At 51.7% G+C, this 16,689-nt stretch overlaps 5 protein-coding genes across 5 annotated transcripts; 2 read left to right on the top strand and 3 right to left on the bottom strand.

Annotated features, from left to right (window-relative positions):
• Positions 1-6: 6 nt before the first annotated feature.
• Positions 7-2,033, top strand: QC763_104820 (uncharacterized protein). The gene is made up of 4 exons (XM_062907052.1): positions 7-184; positions 240-1,526; positions 1,584-1,763; positions 1,825-2,033. Exons 2-4 carry the CDS (start codon positions 1,159-1,161, stop codon positions 1,910-1,912), a joined length of 636 nt encoding a protein of 211 aa, XP_062769959.1. The 5' UTR covers positions 7-184; positions 240-1,158; the 3' UTR covers positions 1,913-2,033.
• Positions 2,034-2,083: 50 nt separating this feature from the next.
• QC763_104810 (uncharacterized protein) lies at positions 2,084-4,555 on the bottom strand (the record flags this gene model as incomplete). Its single annotated transcript, XM_062907051.1, has 4 exons — positions 2,084-3,517; positions 3,572-3,946; positions 4,001-4,304; positions 4,365-4,555. The coding sequence occupies 4 exons, from the start codon at positions 4,553-4,555 to the stop codon at positions 2,084-2,086; spliced, it is 2,304 nt and encodes a 767-aa protein (XP_062769958.1).
• A 693-nt stretch (positions 4,556-5,248) lies between these two features.
• QC763_104800 (uncharacterized protein) lies at positions 5,249-6,475 on the bottom strand (the record flags this gene model as incomplete). Its single annotated transcript, XM_062907050.1, has 2 exons — positions 5,620-6,475; positions 5,249-5,544 (listed from the first exon to the last, which is right to left on the bottom strand). Exons 1-2 carry the CDS (start codon positions 5,918-5,920, stop codon positions 5,249-5,251), a joined length of 597 nt encoding a protein of 198 aa, XP_062769957.1. The 5' UTR covers positions 5,921-6,475.
• A 2,848-nt stretch (positions 6,476-9,323) lies between these two features.
• QC763_104790 (uncharacterized protein) lies at positions 9,324-10,934 on the top strand (the record flags this gene model as incomplete). The annotated part of the gene is made up of 1 exon (XM_062907049.1): positions 9,324-10,934. The coding sequence occupies one exon, from the start codon at positions 9,324-9,326 to the stop codon at positions 10,932-10,934; it is 1,611 nt and encodes a 536-aa protein (XP_062769956.1).
• Positions 10,935-11,489: 555 nt separating this feature from the next.
• Positions 11,490-15,884, bottom strand: QC763_104780 (uncharacterized protein). Its single transcript, XM_062907048.1, has 2 exons — positions 14,564-15,884; positions 11,490-14,502 (listed from the first exon to the last, which is right to left on the bottom strand). Exons 1-2 carry the CDS (start codon positions 14,889-14,891, stop codon positions 13,640-13,642), a joined length of 1,191 nt encoding a protein of 396 aa, XP_062769955.1. The 5' UTR covers positions 14,892-15,884; the 3' UTR covers positions 11,490-13,639.
• Between the last annotated feature and the right edge of the window lie 805 nt (positions 15,885-16,689).

Here is a 16,689-nt window from a genome sequence, read left to right as displayed (position 1 = left end):
CCATCTCAGTGACAACATCCAGCACTTCGAGGCCTGGTTCGGTCATCAAACGAGTGTTCATGAGCCATTATTGAGCTTACAATTCTTCATTGCTCGTCTACTCCAGGACATTTAGACAAACTGGCACACTTGCAGAACCTTGTTTAGCAATAATTAACACCAGAACAAACCAAGTGTCGCGATGGTATGCCTACCCTCCAAATCGAGTGATGCAGAATAATATTCTCACCAGTTGACAGAAGTAAATGCCCTGTCTTTCTTTCTATAAGCTGCATGGGCCTGCTGGTACACAGACAAACCACGTCGCTGTTCATCTATGAGCCCTTGTGCTACACATGATCCCCACCATTTGATGCGATCCTGGCGTCAGGTTCCCCAAGTCTCTATGCCTTCCCTTTTCTCCTGTTTCCCTCGCTTTTGCGGCCCATCATTGGCCCGCCACTGGCCCGCCAAGCATCATGATGGCTGCACACCACTTACAAGTCCTAAGGTACCCCCAGAACTCAAATCACTCATAGAGCACACTTCGCCCACCTTCACTACTCCATCCCGTCTCATCATGAAGAAAAACGCGGGCTGTCATCTGTCTCACAGTGTTATTTGTTACGTCAAATTTAGCTAAATCAGTCAGGGGCAATTGGTGCCCGTTCCCGCCCCTCCATCATGATCACTGCTCAACCCCGATATCACCTCATCCCCTTTCCCAAGCCATCTCCTCGGGGAAGCATGCCGAGCGCTGAGTTCCGCCGCCAATCTTTTCGCTTTCAAGCTGAAGCACAGCATGACCGAAGTACCGGTTGTGGAAGTACCGATTCCCGAGGGAGCCTGTGTCACGATGAACTGTCCAAGTCCACGAGGCAGTTCTGAGTTATGAACGGTGGCGCGGATTGCACCAGCACCATTATGGCCCGACCATGGGCAGCACCCATTGTTACGCCTGTCCTTCTTCAAATACCATCCATCCCAGCCTTTCTGTACCCATGGCTCGCCCTCTTTCTCGTCAACGTTTTGGCGTTGAACTTGACTCTCAAATAATTCTGGGTTGCTGAAACTAGCTGCCCTGTGTGACGCTGCATTTTGGACCCACGGATTGTCTGGTCCTGCTCACTATATTTATATACTCTCAAATCATCGGGAGCACTCCTATCCATCTTGATCATGGCAGCTGTCGACCCCAACGATTCTCCCCACGCTGGCCCTCCTGCTACCTCTGTCATTCTCGCCATCATGATCGCCATTCTCATCCTAGGTTGCGTCTTCGTCGCCCAGCGATCCTCAACCCTCGAAGTAATCCGCGAGACTATCACCGAGCGGATACGAGGGGGGAAAGCTGGCGTTGGGGAAGAAACCCTGCAGTCGATGCCGGTCGTCAAGTACAACGAAGCCCTCATCGACGAGCTGGAGAGTCCGGGACGAACAAAATCTGTTTCAGTATGGACGAGGACAAGGTTGAGATTTTGGAGCTGGGCTCAGAAGAAGAAGGACAGGGCAGCGACTCCATCAACTGAACACAGTGATGGCGCGTTGTAAGTTGCAGATTGCTCGTTGTCTACCACTGACACATGCCAACTAATCTGTCGCAGAGAAAGCGGCACGCTGAGGCCCGAAAAGAAACGATCATCAACAAGAAGTCATAGCTGCGCCATCTGCACCGAGGACTTTGTCGAAGGAGGTGATGTTCGGAAGTTGTTATGTGGACATATCTTCCACCCGTCGTGCGTTGACCCGTGGCTGCTGCAGTTTGCAGTTACATGTCCATTATGGTGAGCAGATTTTGGATTTTTCCACGAGAAGTTCAAAGCTGTTTTCTAACTTGCTGTGTAGCCGAGTTGATCTCCAGGCCAAGACGGCAGTCAATGCTGTGACGAGACCTCAACGAGCGTTACAGCGAGGCACAAGCAGAGTTGAGTGAGAAGCAGGGAACCTTGGAAGATATGTCAGGCTACCAGGATGGTAGAGCTACACATAAAAAGCGAGAGTTGTTGACAGGCTGGGCCCAAGAGATAGTTGACTCAAAACACATAAGTAGGTAGGTTGAATCAGCACAATCTGTACCGATTCGTCTTGCTCTCTCTTGATCTTCTCAACCCGCCGCAGGCGGCTGAGGAAACTTCTCCAACACCACCTCCTCCCCAACCAACTCGATCACAACCCTATCCCTCCCCCCCTCCACATCCAGCAGAAACTCATACCTCCCCGGAAACAAAACTCTATTCCCCCCCAAATCCACCCTAGCCAAATCCCCCACCACCACCCCCACCGGCGCCGCCCCCGTAGTCCCCGGCTCGATATCCCTTATCCGCTTGTACCCCACCAGCGTCTTGATCGGGTACGGCTCCGGTCCGTACTCACCCCTGACAAAAACAAGGGCGACATAGTCAGATTTGAGTTCTCCCGTATTCGACACCCAGACGGACACCTGCGGGAACCGGCAGAGGTCGAGGTATCGTTCGTTACAGTTGGAAACGAGTTCGGCAATGTTGATGGTGAGGGACTCGAAGACGCCGAATTTGGCGGTAAAGGTTGTGTAGTGGAGGCCGTGGCCGAAGGGGAGCACGGGGGAGGGGTACCACCTGTAGGTCCGGCCTGGGCGGGCGGAGGTTGGGCGGAGGGACATGGCTGTCAGGGGGATGAGGGAGGTGTAAGTTTCTGGGTAGACTGTGACGGGCAGTCGAGCGGCGGGGGAGCTGACTCCAGTGATGATGTTGAAGAGGGCTGTTCCGCCCGATTGGCCTGGGTAGCCTACCCATAGTATGGAGGAGATGTTTGGGTTGGAGAGCAGGGGGGTGTCGTCTACTTGGTCACCTAGTCTTGCTACGATTGTGGGTTTTCCCATCTGGGCGAGGGAGGTTAACAAGGAAAGTTGAGCGGATGGCCAGGCGATGGAGTCTCTGTCTCGGTCTTCGGCTGCGATGGAGAGGTCGGTGCCGCCGAGGTAGAGGATGATATCCGATTTGGAAGCCGCGGAGAGGGCGGGGGAGGTCCAGGTGTCATTTGGGGAGGGAGATGACTGGTTCACCGGTCCTGGGGCGTGATGAAAAGTGACGTTGAGCTGGGTGGCTGCATAGATTGGGTTGGCGTAGTAAGGGGGGATACCGCTGTAGCCGCCTAGCATTTGGCGGGTTGCATTGGCCCAGTGGCCTATGAGGGCTATGGTTTTGTTGGTGAGGTCTAGGGGAAGGAGGCCGTTGTTTTTGAGAAGGACTATCCCGTCGGTGGCGGACTGGAGAGCCAGGGCTTGGGCTTTGGGGGTGTTTACTTGGGACCATGAGATTTTGGTGTATGGATGTGAGGAGGCTGAGTCGAGATAGCCAGCTCGGATGAGGCCTTCGTATAATCTACGAAGTGCTCGGTCGATAATTTCCTCTGACAGCAGAGACTGATTGTATGCTCCGATTACATCTGTGAGTGGGGGGTATCCAGGCACCTCACAGACGGTGTCTGTACCGGCGTTATAAGCATCGGCGGCGGCTTGAGCTGGAGTTTGGCTGAAGTTGTGAAAGTTGGGGAGGAAGTCCTGTCAACATGTCAGAGGCATAAATTAGAAACCACAACTCCGGCAAGTTTATACCTGAATAGCATTACAGTCGCTCGTAATATAGTTGTTGTGCTCGGTCCAATTCCAGTGTTTTCGAAGGATGTCGTCCATCAAATACGTGCTTGCACATGCCGGTGTTCCGTTGAGCGCATTATATGAGCACATGAAAGACCCGACCTTGCTGTCTCGAGCGCATTGTTGAAACGGTTGGAGGTAGTACTCCGAAAGATCCTGCGAGGTCACAACAGCATTGAACCTGTATCTAAGAGCCCCTTGCCATCTCTCCAAATCATAGGCTGCAAAGTGTTTACAAGTGGCAATCACCTTTTTGATCTTGTCTCTCCCTTCTAGACCCTCGAGAAGTGCTTGAACGTAGCCTTTGATGTGTACCGGATCTTCTCCGGGTGTCTTTTGAGTTCTCAGCAACTGCACGGCACGGAAAAGAAGGCTAAGGTAACAAACCTCATGGCCCCTCCCCCATCTCGGATCTTTGTACGGGTTGATGTTAGGCGTCCAGTAATCCAGTCCAGCGAGCTCGGCATTGCTGAACGCTCGCGCTTCAGTGCTGATGGTATCCGCCACCTCGTAAACCAGGTCATTGTCAAAAGCGGCTGCTAGCGTAATAGTATTCGCAAATGAAGTAGCGTGTGAGAATTCTTGTCCGGCCTGATTGAATGAGACCCCAGGCGACGCGGCAACACCATGAAGAGCTTCGTTCCACCAAGCATAAGCTGGAAGGCCGATCCTTTCTGCACCGAGGCTCATGCTATGAGGAGTGATTAGCTGAATTGAAATCCCTAAAGGAGCTTCTCTTGACTTGACATACTCCACTAGATTCACAAGCTTTTCCGTGATATTTAAAGCCTGCACAAGAGCAGCTGCTCGCACAGGAGGTGACGCCGTTGTATCACATGCCAAGGTCTTTGCCAGCGGACCATTGATGCAATCCGGAGTTTTCGAAGCCTCGGCCAAGTTGAAAGCCAAATAAATGGCCAGGAATGGCTTATTGAGTTTCATGATTGGCTTTCACGTCGACACTTGTGTCCAGGACAACAAAAGGGGTAATGCATGAGACCTGAATGCATGAGACCTGTGATTGAAGTCTTATGTAGACGCCAGGTTTGACGGTCTGGATGTGGAAAATGTGAATGAAATGGCAGAGATACGAAGATGGATTCCGTGTGGTCGATAATACACGCCGGTACCACTCGTTGACCCAAAGCCATAATATAGGAAGTCGACCCGATTGGAGCGGCACGTAGTTTGAGTTGTTGTGAGCGGAGAAGGTTGCGGCAACTATAGAAATGACGACAGATATTACCCGCATTTGAAAGCTTGAATGGCGGGAGAGCTACCACCTATTGTCGATCTGGTTAATCTTTAATATGACCTCTAAAGTACATCGAACCGGAAATGGTCGCCCAGATACCTACATGACTCGCAACCACACCAAACGAACCAACAGTAGAATATTAGATGAGATAGGAAATTTAACATGCGATGTAGGCCTAAAATGATCTGATGGAGGTGACGTGACCGGCTCAAAAAAGCCTATTATGAAGGTAAGGTAGGGAGGGTAGTCTGGTTATAATAAGGTGCGACTCGCCTCTCAAAGCTTGCAACTTCGACCACATCCTTTATGCCCAATTCCCAAGCATCCAACTCCACACAAGTTCATGATATTTGTGTTAAACAACGCTCCCAGAAGTATTATGCCGGTAGCTCCAAGGTGCGCCGGTGCACATCTCGATTCCATAGTTCATGTCTTGCGCCCGCGACCTCTGCAACCTCTGGCTCGGCCGGTTTTTCGTGCATTATTCTCGCCCCCCCAACTTGATTGTTGTCATTCTGCGGAGGTGACAGGTTTTCTACTGCGCCGTATCTGTCTGTGTTTGCCTTGTTCTGCCGTTTTCTGTACATGATCAGCGCCGCAGCGATCACAACAGCAGCGACAGTTGCAACACCCCCCACAACTATTCCAACAATCGCTCCAGTAGAGATTTGGCCTATGAGCAAACAAAAGGTTAGCCATCGCTTTGATAATCTCACCGACAGTGCCAGGACAAGATAAGGTAACCTACCTGTTTCAGGTTCTCCGGTTTGGATGTCTGTCTGGGAGGGTCCTACAGCGATGCTTATGGTTGTCACTGATGAATCAACGGTGGCTCCCTCAGTGATGGCCACCAACGACAACCCAGCACTCCCACAATAATCCCCCCATGCCCTCAATGCCTCAGTCAAGATTCCATCTTGGCTTGTCCCGCACCGGCTAGCTATACACTCGGTCATGAAAGCTTTCCCCCTTGTTATTCTCTCTTCGTTGTTCTCCCTATCACACAAACACCCATTGTCCCAAGGTTCCCCACACCCCATTTGTGGCATTAAATCATAAGTGTCCCTATTTGCACGCCAGAAGCACAGGCGGCCGCACTGCGGCAGGGCACTGTACGCATCAAAGCTCCAGATCGACGCGACGGTTGGTATAGGCAGCCCGTTTTCCTGGCAGTAGGAGTTGTAAACACTCAAACCACTAGCAACAGGCCCGCTCGAGGGAGCAATATCCTGTGGACTCCCGCATCGACTGGCTACGCAGTTGGAGATGAACGTGGAGGCCTTGCCGGCCAGCTCCCTCTGGCAGAAGCATTCGTTAACCCATGGTTCGGCGCACCCGATACCGACTGCCACATCTCTCGAGCTCGTAACTGGTTGCCAAAGACAAAGTTGGACGCATTGGCGTTGCTGAAGAAAAAAGTGAGAAGGATTTGATGGTGATGGGGTTGTCGGCGGTGGAGAAAGAAAGGAGCAATAATAATACGGCAATAATAGCAAACATCATAGCGGCCGGCGGTATCGAGTCTGGTTTTGGTTTAAGGTGGAAACCAACGCGGGGAAAAGATGATCTGGAACGGAAAACAGAAAACCTGAAGTCCGAGGAAGGTACTTGGCATTCTGGCTATGCAACAGAAGGAAGGCACGTACCCGAGGTCGAGTCCGATATTGTGTAACCTTGCAGTGGCACAAAATAAAACGAAGAACCCAAAAGAGGCTATGATTGACCAGGCAAGGCGCCGAGTAACGACAAGTGGGACTGTTCAATCTACCGCACGGTTAGGGTGATACTATTCCTCTGGTCCAACTTGTCGACTTTATATAACCCAACATCGACTCTTGCTTGTCCGTATCCATACTCGGAACTTCTTACTCTGACTCTACGTTAGCATGGAATAAAGCACGCCGATTAAAAAAATTATCCCAACAAGCCTTCACAAGTAAAGACCGACCCTCGGAATACAATCTACGGTTTTACTTTTAAATGAATGGTATTCAAATCCGGCCTCAGAATACACAGTTCACGCTTATTTCTAGGTTCAAGAGATAGGTTCTGATGCCAGCTTAGAGAGAATCTGGGTCTGGAACGGTGAAGAGGCAGGTGGAACACGTTGGTGGCATCTGTGGCTGGCTTACGGACCGTTCGAGGTTATCCGCCCGCACCACCCCGTCCTTCATGGCATCACTCACGTCTCAACTTCCCCTAATCATAAACATTGTTGGAAGACGGTATACCTAGTCAACACATGCCGCAGTTGTAGGAGAGGGTGATGGAGTTGGCACGGCGTCCAAGACCTTGATACCTAACAAGCTCTAGAACCCCAACTCTGATCCACGACCAGTCGGCACAATCTCAATCCAAGAACAAGGGTCGCTGCAGCTGTCAAGAAAGGCCAAGCTCTAGCACAGACAAGACCACCAGCTTGTGAAGTATGGTTCAGCTCACGAAGCCAGCAGCAACTGCGCCTTCTGTTAACTCCAAGATTGAGGCACATAAAGACTGCCGAGGTGCCTAGATATGGAATGTCATGATGGAGCAGAAAATGACCCAGAGTGTGGTCAAGGCTCAGGGTTCAAGGCCCTGCCGTGAGGTGTTGAATCTCCTGATCCAGGAATGCCACTGATGGCGTCATTTGCGGCTTTGTTGTAGCATAGAAATTGGGCAGGTTGCATTCCCAGCGAGGGGGTGCTGAGTAATCAAATGACTTGTCTCTTCATCGACTGTTTTGCTTCACTGGCTCGAGACTGGCTCCCTCCATCTATCGGCCCAGCAGAATGTCCACCTCATCGGACGATGGGCGAGGTTTCCAATTGGCTGATCGGGGTTAATTTCCTGATCGGCCATAAATAAGGATCCAAACCCCTGAAATAACCTGCTATCTTTTGAGTCGTTGCATGTAGGGGCCGGATATCTCCGTGGGCTCGATGTACAGAGCTCAATCTCGACGGGCAACAGTTAAGAGGCACTTTTTCTTCAACCACGTACCACGTGTTAATTCATGGTTATTAAGGGCTTGGATACCACGGTACCAAAGGAGAATACAAAGACGTGTTCAAGGCCAATACGTCTGGTATGGAAGGAAACAACGTATGTACATGAGCCTAGAGCTTAGAGTGAAAAAAAAAAAGATTCTGTCAGATGTATGGCCCAAGGGATCTTCTCCCTCGTCTGCATCAACCCCGCCTTTGAGGTGATTTCTCCCTGGCCACAGTTGCTTGGCGAAACGTACAATGTTTTCACACTGGCAAAGTAGGAAAATCATTTGAGTACCGGTATCGAATTGAGTTTCACATGACAAACAGTATCGAGCGCTCGCCTCTGGCTCCACGTTGGAGGAAATGCTCCGGACGACGACAGCGCCCGCCAAGGAAGCACTGCTAATGCCCGCTGACTCATGTAACGAGCCATTGCATTTAAAGTTAAAGTACGCGCGATGATCTGTGCTGTCCGTGTCATTCCCAAGCAGATCGCCGTTGCGATCTTGCTAGCTACGTATCCGACTCTTACAAAATAAGTCGATATAAATGGGTGAGAACCTCCCAGATTCTTCTCGGAGGTGCCACATTGTATTCATGTACCTAGTAAACCTGGAATTGGTATCATCTTATGGTGAGTGAGAGTTCTTATCCTCCAACGGACCGACAGAGACCCCCACTGCAGTTCAAAAGTGTTCATTGCTGGGCGTGCTGGGGTGAACATCCGAATGGTGGACCGCCCAGGGCACCCCTTCAATCCATTGGAGGAAGAGCTTCCAGAGCCTCCCATTGGTCAGCCCGTCCCTGCCGTGAGAGCTGGTTGGCTGTTCTCACCCTCGCAGCCACACGACACAGAGAAGACAAGGTCTGTGGTGTCATCTTGGACTGACCAATGCAACCCCTTTATCTGAAATCGGTCAAGCCACAGGGGGGCTTATGATGACGAGCCTCGCCTTCGATGATTTGCACCCGGCATGGCGGCAATATGTAGAGTCCATCTCAATAGTGCTTGAGAAATGTCATGACTTATGCAATGCCACAACTACCAGGAATGGTATCTAGTCGGCTGATAGCACGGCACTCATATGTATGGGAGTCCAGCCATGTCCAGTCCGTGATAGCCCCAAACTCCTCTCCACTTGCCGGGACAAGTGTTGCCGCCGAGACTTGTCATCAACCGCTTGTCATTGCTTGTCTACCTATGCACCCCTCTCTGGTTCCAGTCTCATCCAAGAAGTTCAGTTCGGCTCCGTTCCTTGGCCCACGACTTGTTGATCCTAGGGCCTTGACCAGGCGCGCACTCGCGCGGTATACCACTTCTCGTCCGCTTCAAAGCGCTCGCTGACTCGGTATTCAAGTCGAGCTGTTAGGTGCTGGCCTGGCAACTCGAAACCGATGCCCGGAGCAACCTGGCCAAACCAAAGTGGCGAGTTCAGGCTGCCACCCAATATATACCACACCTCCATTGACCCCAAGCCCAATGAACGACGACCAAGAGGGCCTCAATACGTCGGGGACACCCTCAGTCTTTTCCGTATCCGCCGGCGCTTCTCAGGGCGACGACTTCTCATCCACAGCACCCGCCTTTCCCACGAGCGGAGTCCCACAAAGTGGCATAGGCTATGATGGACAACACTGCGATAACTGGCCATCCGCTCGTAGCGACACCTTCAATGGATTGGATTACGCTCCCGGCACCTTCGATGGGCTGGATAACGCTCCCGTCGCGCTCTACCAGAACCACGGACCGCTAAATTGGTCAACGTCTGAACTCTCACATGTCTTCAACACAAAGATAGAGTTAGACCAGGAACAGCGCTCTTCTCACCCAGCTGCGCCGCCTTTTTGGCTTCCACCGCATGCCTCTCAAAGCAGCGTCGTTTACTCAACAGCACAGCATTCCTCCGATAACCCGCCGAGCTTCTTTTCTGATTATTCCAATACCGCCGACCCTGTAAAACGCCAAAGTACGTTTGACGCTTCTTGCCTTCACGCCCAAAATGAGTCGGCGTACTCTTTGACTGGACCCCTCGATCAACCTCAATTGAATCTGAACTCAGTCCCCCCGCCGGCACCTTATTGTCTTCAACATCAACACGGATTGGTACCCAACGCACAGCAGTCCAACCACGGGATCACAATCGATCATAACTACGACAACACAGGAGCCCCAATAGCGGAGACGCACCCATCTCCAGCAGCAGTAATAACAACACCCGCCGCCCACTCCACAAGCTTGACTCGCAGACAGGATTTTACACTTGTTGTGCCCCCGAAACGCCGGCGAGGCCGCCCACCTAAACACGACGTGAACTTTCCCCCAGGTCAGCCCTTAACCCTAAGTTCCACCAGTGCTCCCGGCAGCATCCTCTCCCCGGCCACAATACCCACAACCGCTGGAAGCCCAGCATTCTCATCTTCCTACCCCGCCAAACAAACACCAACTGGCGTCTCCCACCCCACCGAAACTGGCGACGATGGTACAAAACAACAACAAGAACAACAACAACCCAAAAAACTACCACGAGGCTCCGTCTCTGGAGCCAACGACAACAACAACAGCACCGCCGAATGGACCAACCTCCGCTCCCGCAATCGACAAGCCGCGATCCGGTACAGAGTCAAGACCCAGGCCGCCGCCTCCCGGCTAGAGGCAGAAGAGCAAGAGATTAGCAGTCGGAGAAAGAGCTTGTTGACCAGCGTGGGACAATTGAGGGAGGAGGTGTATAACTTGAAGAATGAGGTGTTGAAGCACGCGGATTGTGACTGTCCGTTGATCCAGGCTTATTTGGCTCATGCGGCGCGGCAGGTTTACTCTGGGTTGAGGGGAGGCCCACCACCGACGACGGGAAGGATAATGGAGGTTGGGATGATGGGAGGTGGTCAAGGGGGGGTTGATTATGGGGGGAGTAGTGTGGGTGGTGAGAGTAGTGGGGAGAGTATAAGTCCTGGGGGCTCAGTATCACCTGGGACGATAATAACGACGACGACGGCAATGAAGACGCCGACGATGACGTCGCCGATAACTGGAAACAGTGAGGATTTCAAGGGTGGGGACTACTATGGGGTGGTTGATACTGAGGAGAATTAGGACATCAGATGAAGGGGGTGGGGTGCTGGGTGTGCTGGGTGTGCTGGGTGTGCTGGGTGTGCTCTACAGATTGGACTTTGGGGCAAGTAGAAGACAATTATCTTGTCTGTGGCTGACAGACTGGTCTGTTTGCTGAGAGAGAGAAAGTGGGGTGCGAATGAAGAAGGAGCAAGGGAAGAGGAACCACAGAACGAATAATGACAACATGACCGAAATGGCAAAAGCGAGCAATAATTTTGCGGGCCTCTTTTCATGGGGCGATTCCAAACCAAAGTTAGAAAGCCCTCTAGTTTTTAATCAAGAATTCTTTGGCTTGGATGGGTGTTTCTTGAGCCTGGATTGTATCGTTATCACTTGGGAGGCCTTTTGTGAATAGGAGAACAAAGCTGTTTGATCTGCTTTTCTGATCCACTGGATAGGGCTCAAAGCCATAGCATTGTTATTACCTGTATGATTGGGAAGGAGCTGCATGGTCACACCAAAGGGCAACCACAAGAACTGCAGTATGGAGGACCGTGCTTTAATACTTATTGAAATTTTGAAACAAGTGGCGTTAAAGTTTATTTTCCTTACAACCATACCGAAAGCATCAGCTCTTGACCGCTCAGTCTGAACCCAGCATCACCCATCCAGGTCATTGTCTTTCCCACAAACTTGTGAACCATTCACCACCGCACGGCTCAAACACCTCATCAACAGGATTTCCCCCGCATTCCCTATCACATCGCCAGTCGTCTGCTGGTATCATTCTGGAAACTGATTCACCACACATGCATTCTATTGCCTTGTTAGCCAGAATGCTCGAGTTCATCAGGGACTCAAGGAGGTTGAAACATACGGTGGTGGAATTCTGTTCCAAAATACTTGTATCTCTGGTCGGTACAGATATTGGCGCAGAGGCTATTTGTCATATCGTTCCGTTGCTTGAAATCACCCATCAAAATGCGGTCCCCGGAATCTTCAAAGCACCCGACATAGCTCCACCCAGCAATTCGCTTCTTCATCATGGTGGTTTCAGTCGCGATGACAGCGCTTATGGTTCTCGATGGTGTTTGCTGAGCCTTGATCACTTCTCCTGCCGTGGACGGCACCGTACTCGCCTGGGCGGATCGAGTTTCGCTGACAAGAACACTAGTTCCGGCCTCAGTCGCTTTGGTTGCGTCTTGACTCGTGCTTTCAGTCGTGCGGGTGCTGACACTGACCGTCGTACTTTTGGCTGTACTGGCAGTCGTCTTTTGGACGGAGGCATTGACGCTTCTGCCTGTGATGGAGTGGCCCCTTTCTTCGCCATCAGAGATGGTATTTGTCGTCAAAAAGTCATCCACACGGGTGTCATTTGAGCCAACCCCCCCCGTCACATCATTCTTGTTTGACTCAACATCAGATCGTGCTTGCTGTGTTGTTTCTGGTGGCATTGTGGCTTCAAGCTTGGCAACTTTGGACCCCAACAATGCCGCAGCAACAGCAACGCCCACAAACAACAAGGCCACAGCACATGAAAGCAAGAATATCGAAAGGTTCAGGCCGCAAATCTTTCGTCTTGGCATGTGCCGAGCTGCTTGCTTTTTTGGCTCGTAAATACTCTCACTCCGGTCGTATCGACTCTGAGAGTATTCGCTGGGCTTGTCGTCTTCCGTTTCGCCGTATCCTTGCCATTGTTCCTGTGGCTGCCACTCTCGACGCCAGGAATATGGTACAGCGGATATGGGTCTTTGAGGATACCAATGAGATGGCACAACCTCTAACTCGCCGCCTTCGTTGCGCTCGCGGTTGGGTATTGGCAAGTGGGCACTGGATTGCTGGCCTACGTCAGTAACCTCGGTCTTATTATAGATGGGAGCAACGACGTGGAAGTCAAACTTACATATGTCATGGTGAGTCAGTCTCTAGCGCCTGAGACTTTCAGGATGATGGTCCAAAAAGACTCTGGGATATTCGACTGGGACATGGACAAAGGCGAGAACTAATACCTCTGCGAGATAGTATGGCGGTGTGACCACGCAACCCCTTGTTGTCCGCCTACGGACCCAATGAATCTACTAGACTCTCGGCTGATTGGTATTACAAAGTACAAATGGCTTGAATTCCTGCCGATTGGACCCAGTGTCAAATGACGTCGGTGAGGCTGGAGCAGCAGGTAAGCAATATGGAAAATGAGGTAAGCGTGGCACTCTCGTTTGTATAAGTCAGTTCCACCAGTAAAAACTATGAAAGGTGCTGACTGATTGTGTAGTTCGAACCAAGAGATGACGCCCCCATCAGGCACACTGCATTAAACCTTTCTCGTGGCGTCTAAGCTTCTTGCTTGGTTAGCAATCGCGTTCTTCTTTGTGTTCTATTGGATGAGAAACATCCACCCCCTTTACAGCTCTTGAAAGCTGTCCTTTGACGCGATCACAAAATCACACAAAACATGGCAGCGTCTGGAGGCAACCACGCCAAGGAAGCTCATCTTTTCTACCACATCTGGGCCAACCGTTAAGTCCCCCCCCTTATCTACGGTTGAACAAGCATCAGCCTTCAACTTGTCTGTTGTTTTCATTGGTTTCTTTCAGGATCAATAATCGAACGCCACTATCTCGGCACACACAGCCCAACATCACTTGTAGACATTATGTAAGGAACATTATTTATTAACTGAAAAACCCGTTGAAAACCCATTGAAAACCCCATTGTCCCCGCGGACATATATACTCTTATCTCAGCTAATTGCAATTTCCAAAGGCCCGCTGGCAGTTGGCACCGCAGTACTCAGCGGTAGAGCCGCAGTAGCCCCATTGAGAGCAGCAGTTACCGAACCCAGAGTTGAGGCAGTTCATATTGCCGTTTGTGCTGCCGCAGAGACCATTGGTCGAGGTGATGGGGCCGGGGTTGGGATTGCCGCCGCTGCCACCACCGCCGCCGGTGCGAGCATTGCCAGTCGTGGCATCACGATACCAGTTGACGGGAGCATCACCAAGGCACTCGCCAACAGTCACCAGACGGTAACCCCTGTTCTTGGCGGTCTGGATCAAACCCAGGGCGAGCTGCTGAACGGTCGCCTGGTGGACGTCGTGGGCGAGGGCGATGTACTTGTTGGCCGCGGCGTTGGTACTGACGGCGCTGTTGAAGATGTTTTGGCTGTTGGGGATGTTGCCTTGGTAGTCGAGGGTGTCGATGTTCCAGTTGATGACGTGATAGCCGAGGTTGCCCAGGTCGGTGAGGCACTGGCCGGTGCAGCTGCCGTAAGGAGGGCGCATGTAGGTGGGGAAGTACCCGCCGAGGGCGTCCTTGAAGATCTTTTCGTTTTGCGCCATGTTGCTTCTGCGGGCGGCGGTGGTAAGGGTGTTGAGGTCTGGGTGGTTGTAGGTGTGGGAGCCGAGCTGGTGGCCGTCATTTACAATGCGGCGCAGGACATCGGGGTATGGTGCTTGGGTTGCGTCTCCCCAGTTGAGGCCGTTGGTGAAGAAGGTGGCCTTGACTTGCTGCTGGGCGAGGAGGTCAAGGAGCTGGTTGGTGTAGAGGAAGGGGCCATCGTCGAACGTGAGGGCGATGGTGCCCGCGGCGTTGCAGTTGGTGATGGTGACGCCTTTGAAAAGTGTAAGTCATCTTGTTTTCATGTTTTCAAATTATCTCAGAGAGGGGCTTACCATAGGGGATGCTTCCAAATTTTGGCCGAGGAGTCGACAAAGTTTCTTCATTGTTTCCACCTCCACCACCTGTACAGGTTCCAAAGCCGCTTTGGCAACCAGTTCCGCAATGTTCAGAGGTGACGCCACACCAGCCGTATTGAGAGCAGCATTGACCGGAAGGGCAGTTTCCAATGCCAGAACCGCAGTTGGCACGCTTCTGGAGTGTATCTCTGGCATGTTGTCGTGGGCTTGGGTTAGGGCTGGTAGACTGGGAGTTGGCATCGGCCAAAGCAGCAGCCGTGGCTACCGCCGACAGCGAGAGGAGGGTCACTGGTACGTTGATCATATTGTCGATGGTCTCGTGAAGTCGTGAAGAATGGACAGTGACAACAACAACAGTATATACTGTCTCAACACCTTCCAAGCAGACGGGGAGAGGCAAGGGCTGATGATGAAGGTGGATTGGGGTAGGACGATGTAAGGGCCGCCATCTTTCTTATATCTTTAAGACAACACCCCTGATCCCGCTTGAGACTCCATGAAATGAGTAAGTGGAATAGGATGGCGGCGCATGGGGATACCCCATTCCGGACGGTCACCGATCGGGTCTGAGGACAGTCACGAAAACGGTCCACTCAGTCCAGTGCCAAGTCATGGTGCTTCTCGCCCTTTTTTTCTTCTCCAGCACAGTAAGGAGCAAGAGAGGGTCACTCCAATGGGTCAGTCCACTTGTTCCACATAAACGGAGTATTTCAAGACGGAGCACATGGACGGCGCTAGTACAGAAACAAGCCAAGACCACAAGGTCCAAAAACGGAGAGAAACACCAAGACATCGACAGTTGGGATCCCTACTAGAGCCAACACTTGCGGCTCCCTCGGCAAACGCACAGGAACCACACCTCAGTGCTCGACGTGATCTCCTCTGGTCGCACAAATACTCGGTGAGGACTACACGTGAACAATTATTTCTGGAGACAAGCACCGGACGTGGCCGATACCGTTGGCCCGGGCGGACGCCGCATGCCATTTCCCCGAATATCAAAAGATCAATGCTGCTCTTTTCGCAGTGTTCTGCCTTACGGACTTCCAAGGTTCTGACGTGAGTGCAACGGTTGGAAGGGCGGTTGCGGCACCTGATTGTCTCCAGTTATACCCGACTCGGAGCTAGATCTTACAGTTGAAAACCAACGGCCGGGGCAACATGCGGCATAGTCGCCGAAGAGGTGCATATCATGACCGTTAGTATCCTCTGATATCACTCACCACCAACTGCCTGTTCGCAAATTTTGTCCAATGAGCAAGCAGCAGGTCAGCTTGGTAGTAGCGGTGGAAGTTCGTATTGAACGTAACTATTGTCATGTTCGTATCCTTCGGCCTGGCCTCAGTGATAAATGCGAGATGGGAACCGTTTTCCCATGGCTGGATGCGATGCGATGCAATGCCGCCCTGGCTGCAAGGACGGTAAATTGTTCACAAACAAAAGAAGCAAATGCGGCTGCTTTTCGATCGGGACGACATCGGGTGCGGGATATGATTCGGAGCAATGTCTAGAAAAAGCCAAAAGGGCGTGGCTGGCACGGCGTTCCCTGTGTCTGTCTCTTCCTTCCTTCTAATTTTCCTTCCATCCCATCACACCCGAAAAACCGGCCCTACGTCACACACCCAACCCCGCGTGTTAGCGATGGAAGTTGTGGAGGGTGCGCCACAGGGAGCCACAGTAGACCAAACTGATGGAAAACATGGCAAAATTGGATGTTGTGTTATCCATCTCGAGGCTCACGTACCGTCAAACCCAACCTCGTGTGTTTCAATGAGACAGAACTTTGCTCCTGATTTGTCCCTCGCCCGGGCACAAGGTGAAGAAGATGCTGCACACTGTCAATATTTTACTGCATGGCGTGCATCCTACAGATCAGCTCAGCTGACAATCTTGCTTTCCCTTGGACCCTTCTTTTTTCTTCTTCTCTTTCTTTTTTTCTCACATACGAGATATTGAAGTCAGTTGGCCAGCCTGGCAGCGTGAAGCATGTAACATCGCACAAGATCAAGACATGTCAAACTTTATTTCCCCTTTTTGGCCTTTGCTGTTTGAAGAAACAATTCCCGTGGTACACGGACACTATGTGTGTGCGCTATAAACCC

The sequence above is a fragment of the Podospora pseudopauciseta genome, chromosome 1, assembly GCF_035222475.1.
Source record: "Podospora pseudopauciseta strain CBS 411.78 chromosome 1, whole genome shotgun sequence".
Taxonomy (NCBI): Eukaryota; Fungi; Ascomycota; class Sordariomycetes; order Sordariales; family Podosporaceae; genus Podospora; species Podospora pseudopauciseta.
This window is presented reverse-complemented; position numbering and strand designations above follow the sequence as displayed.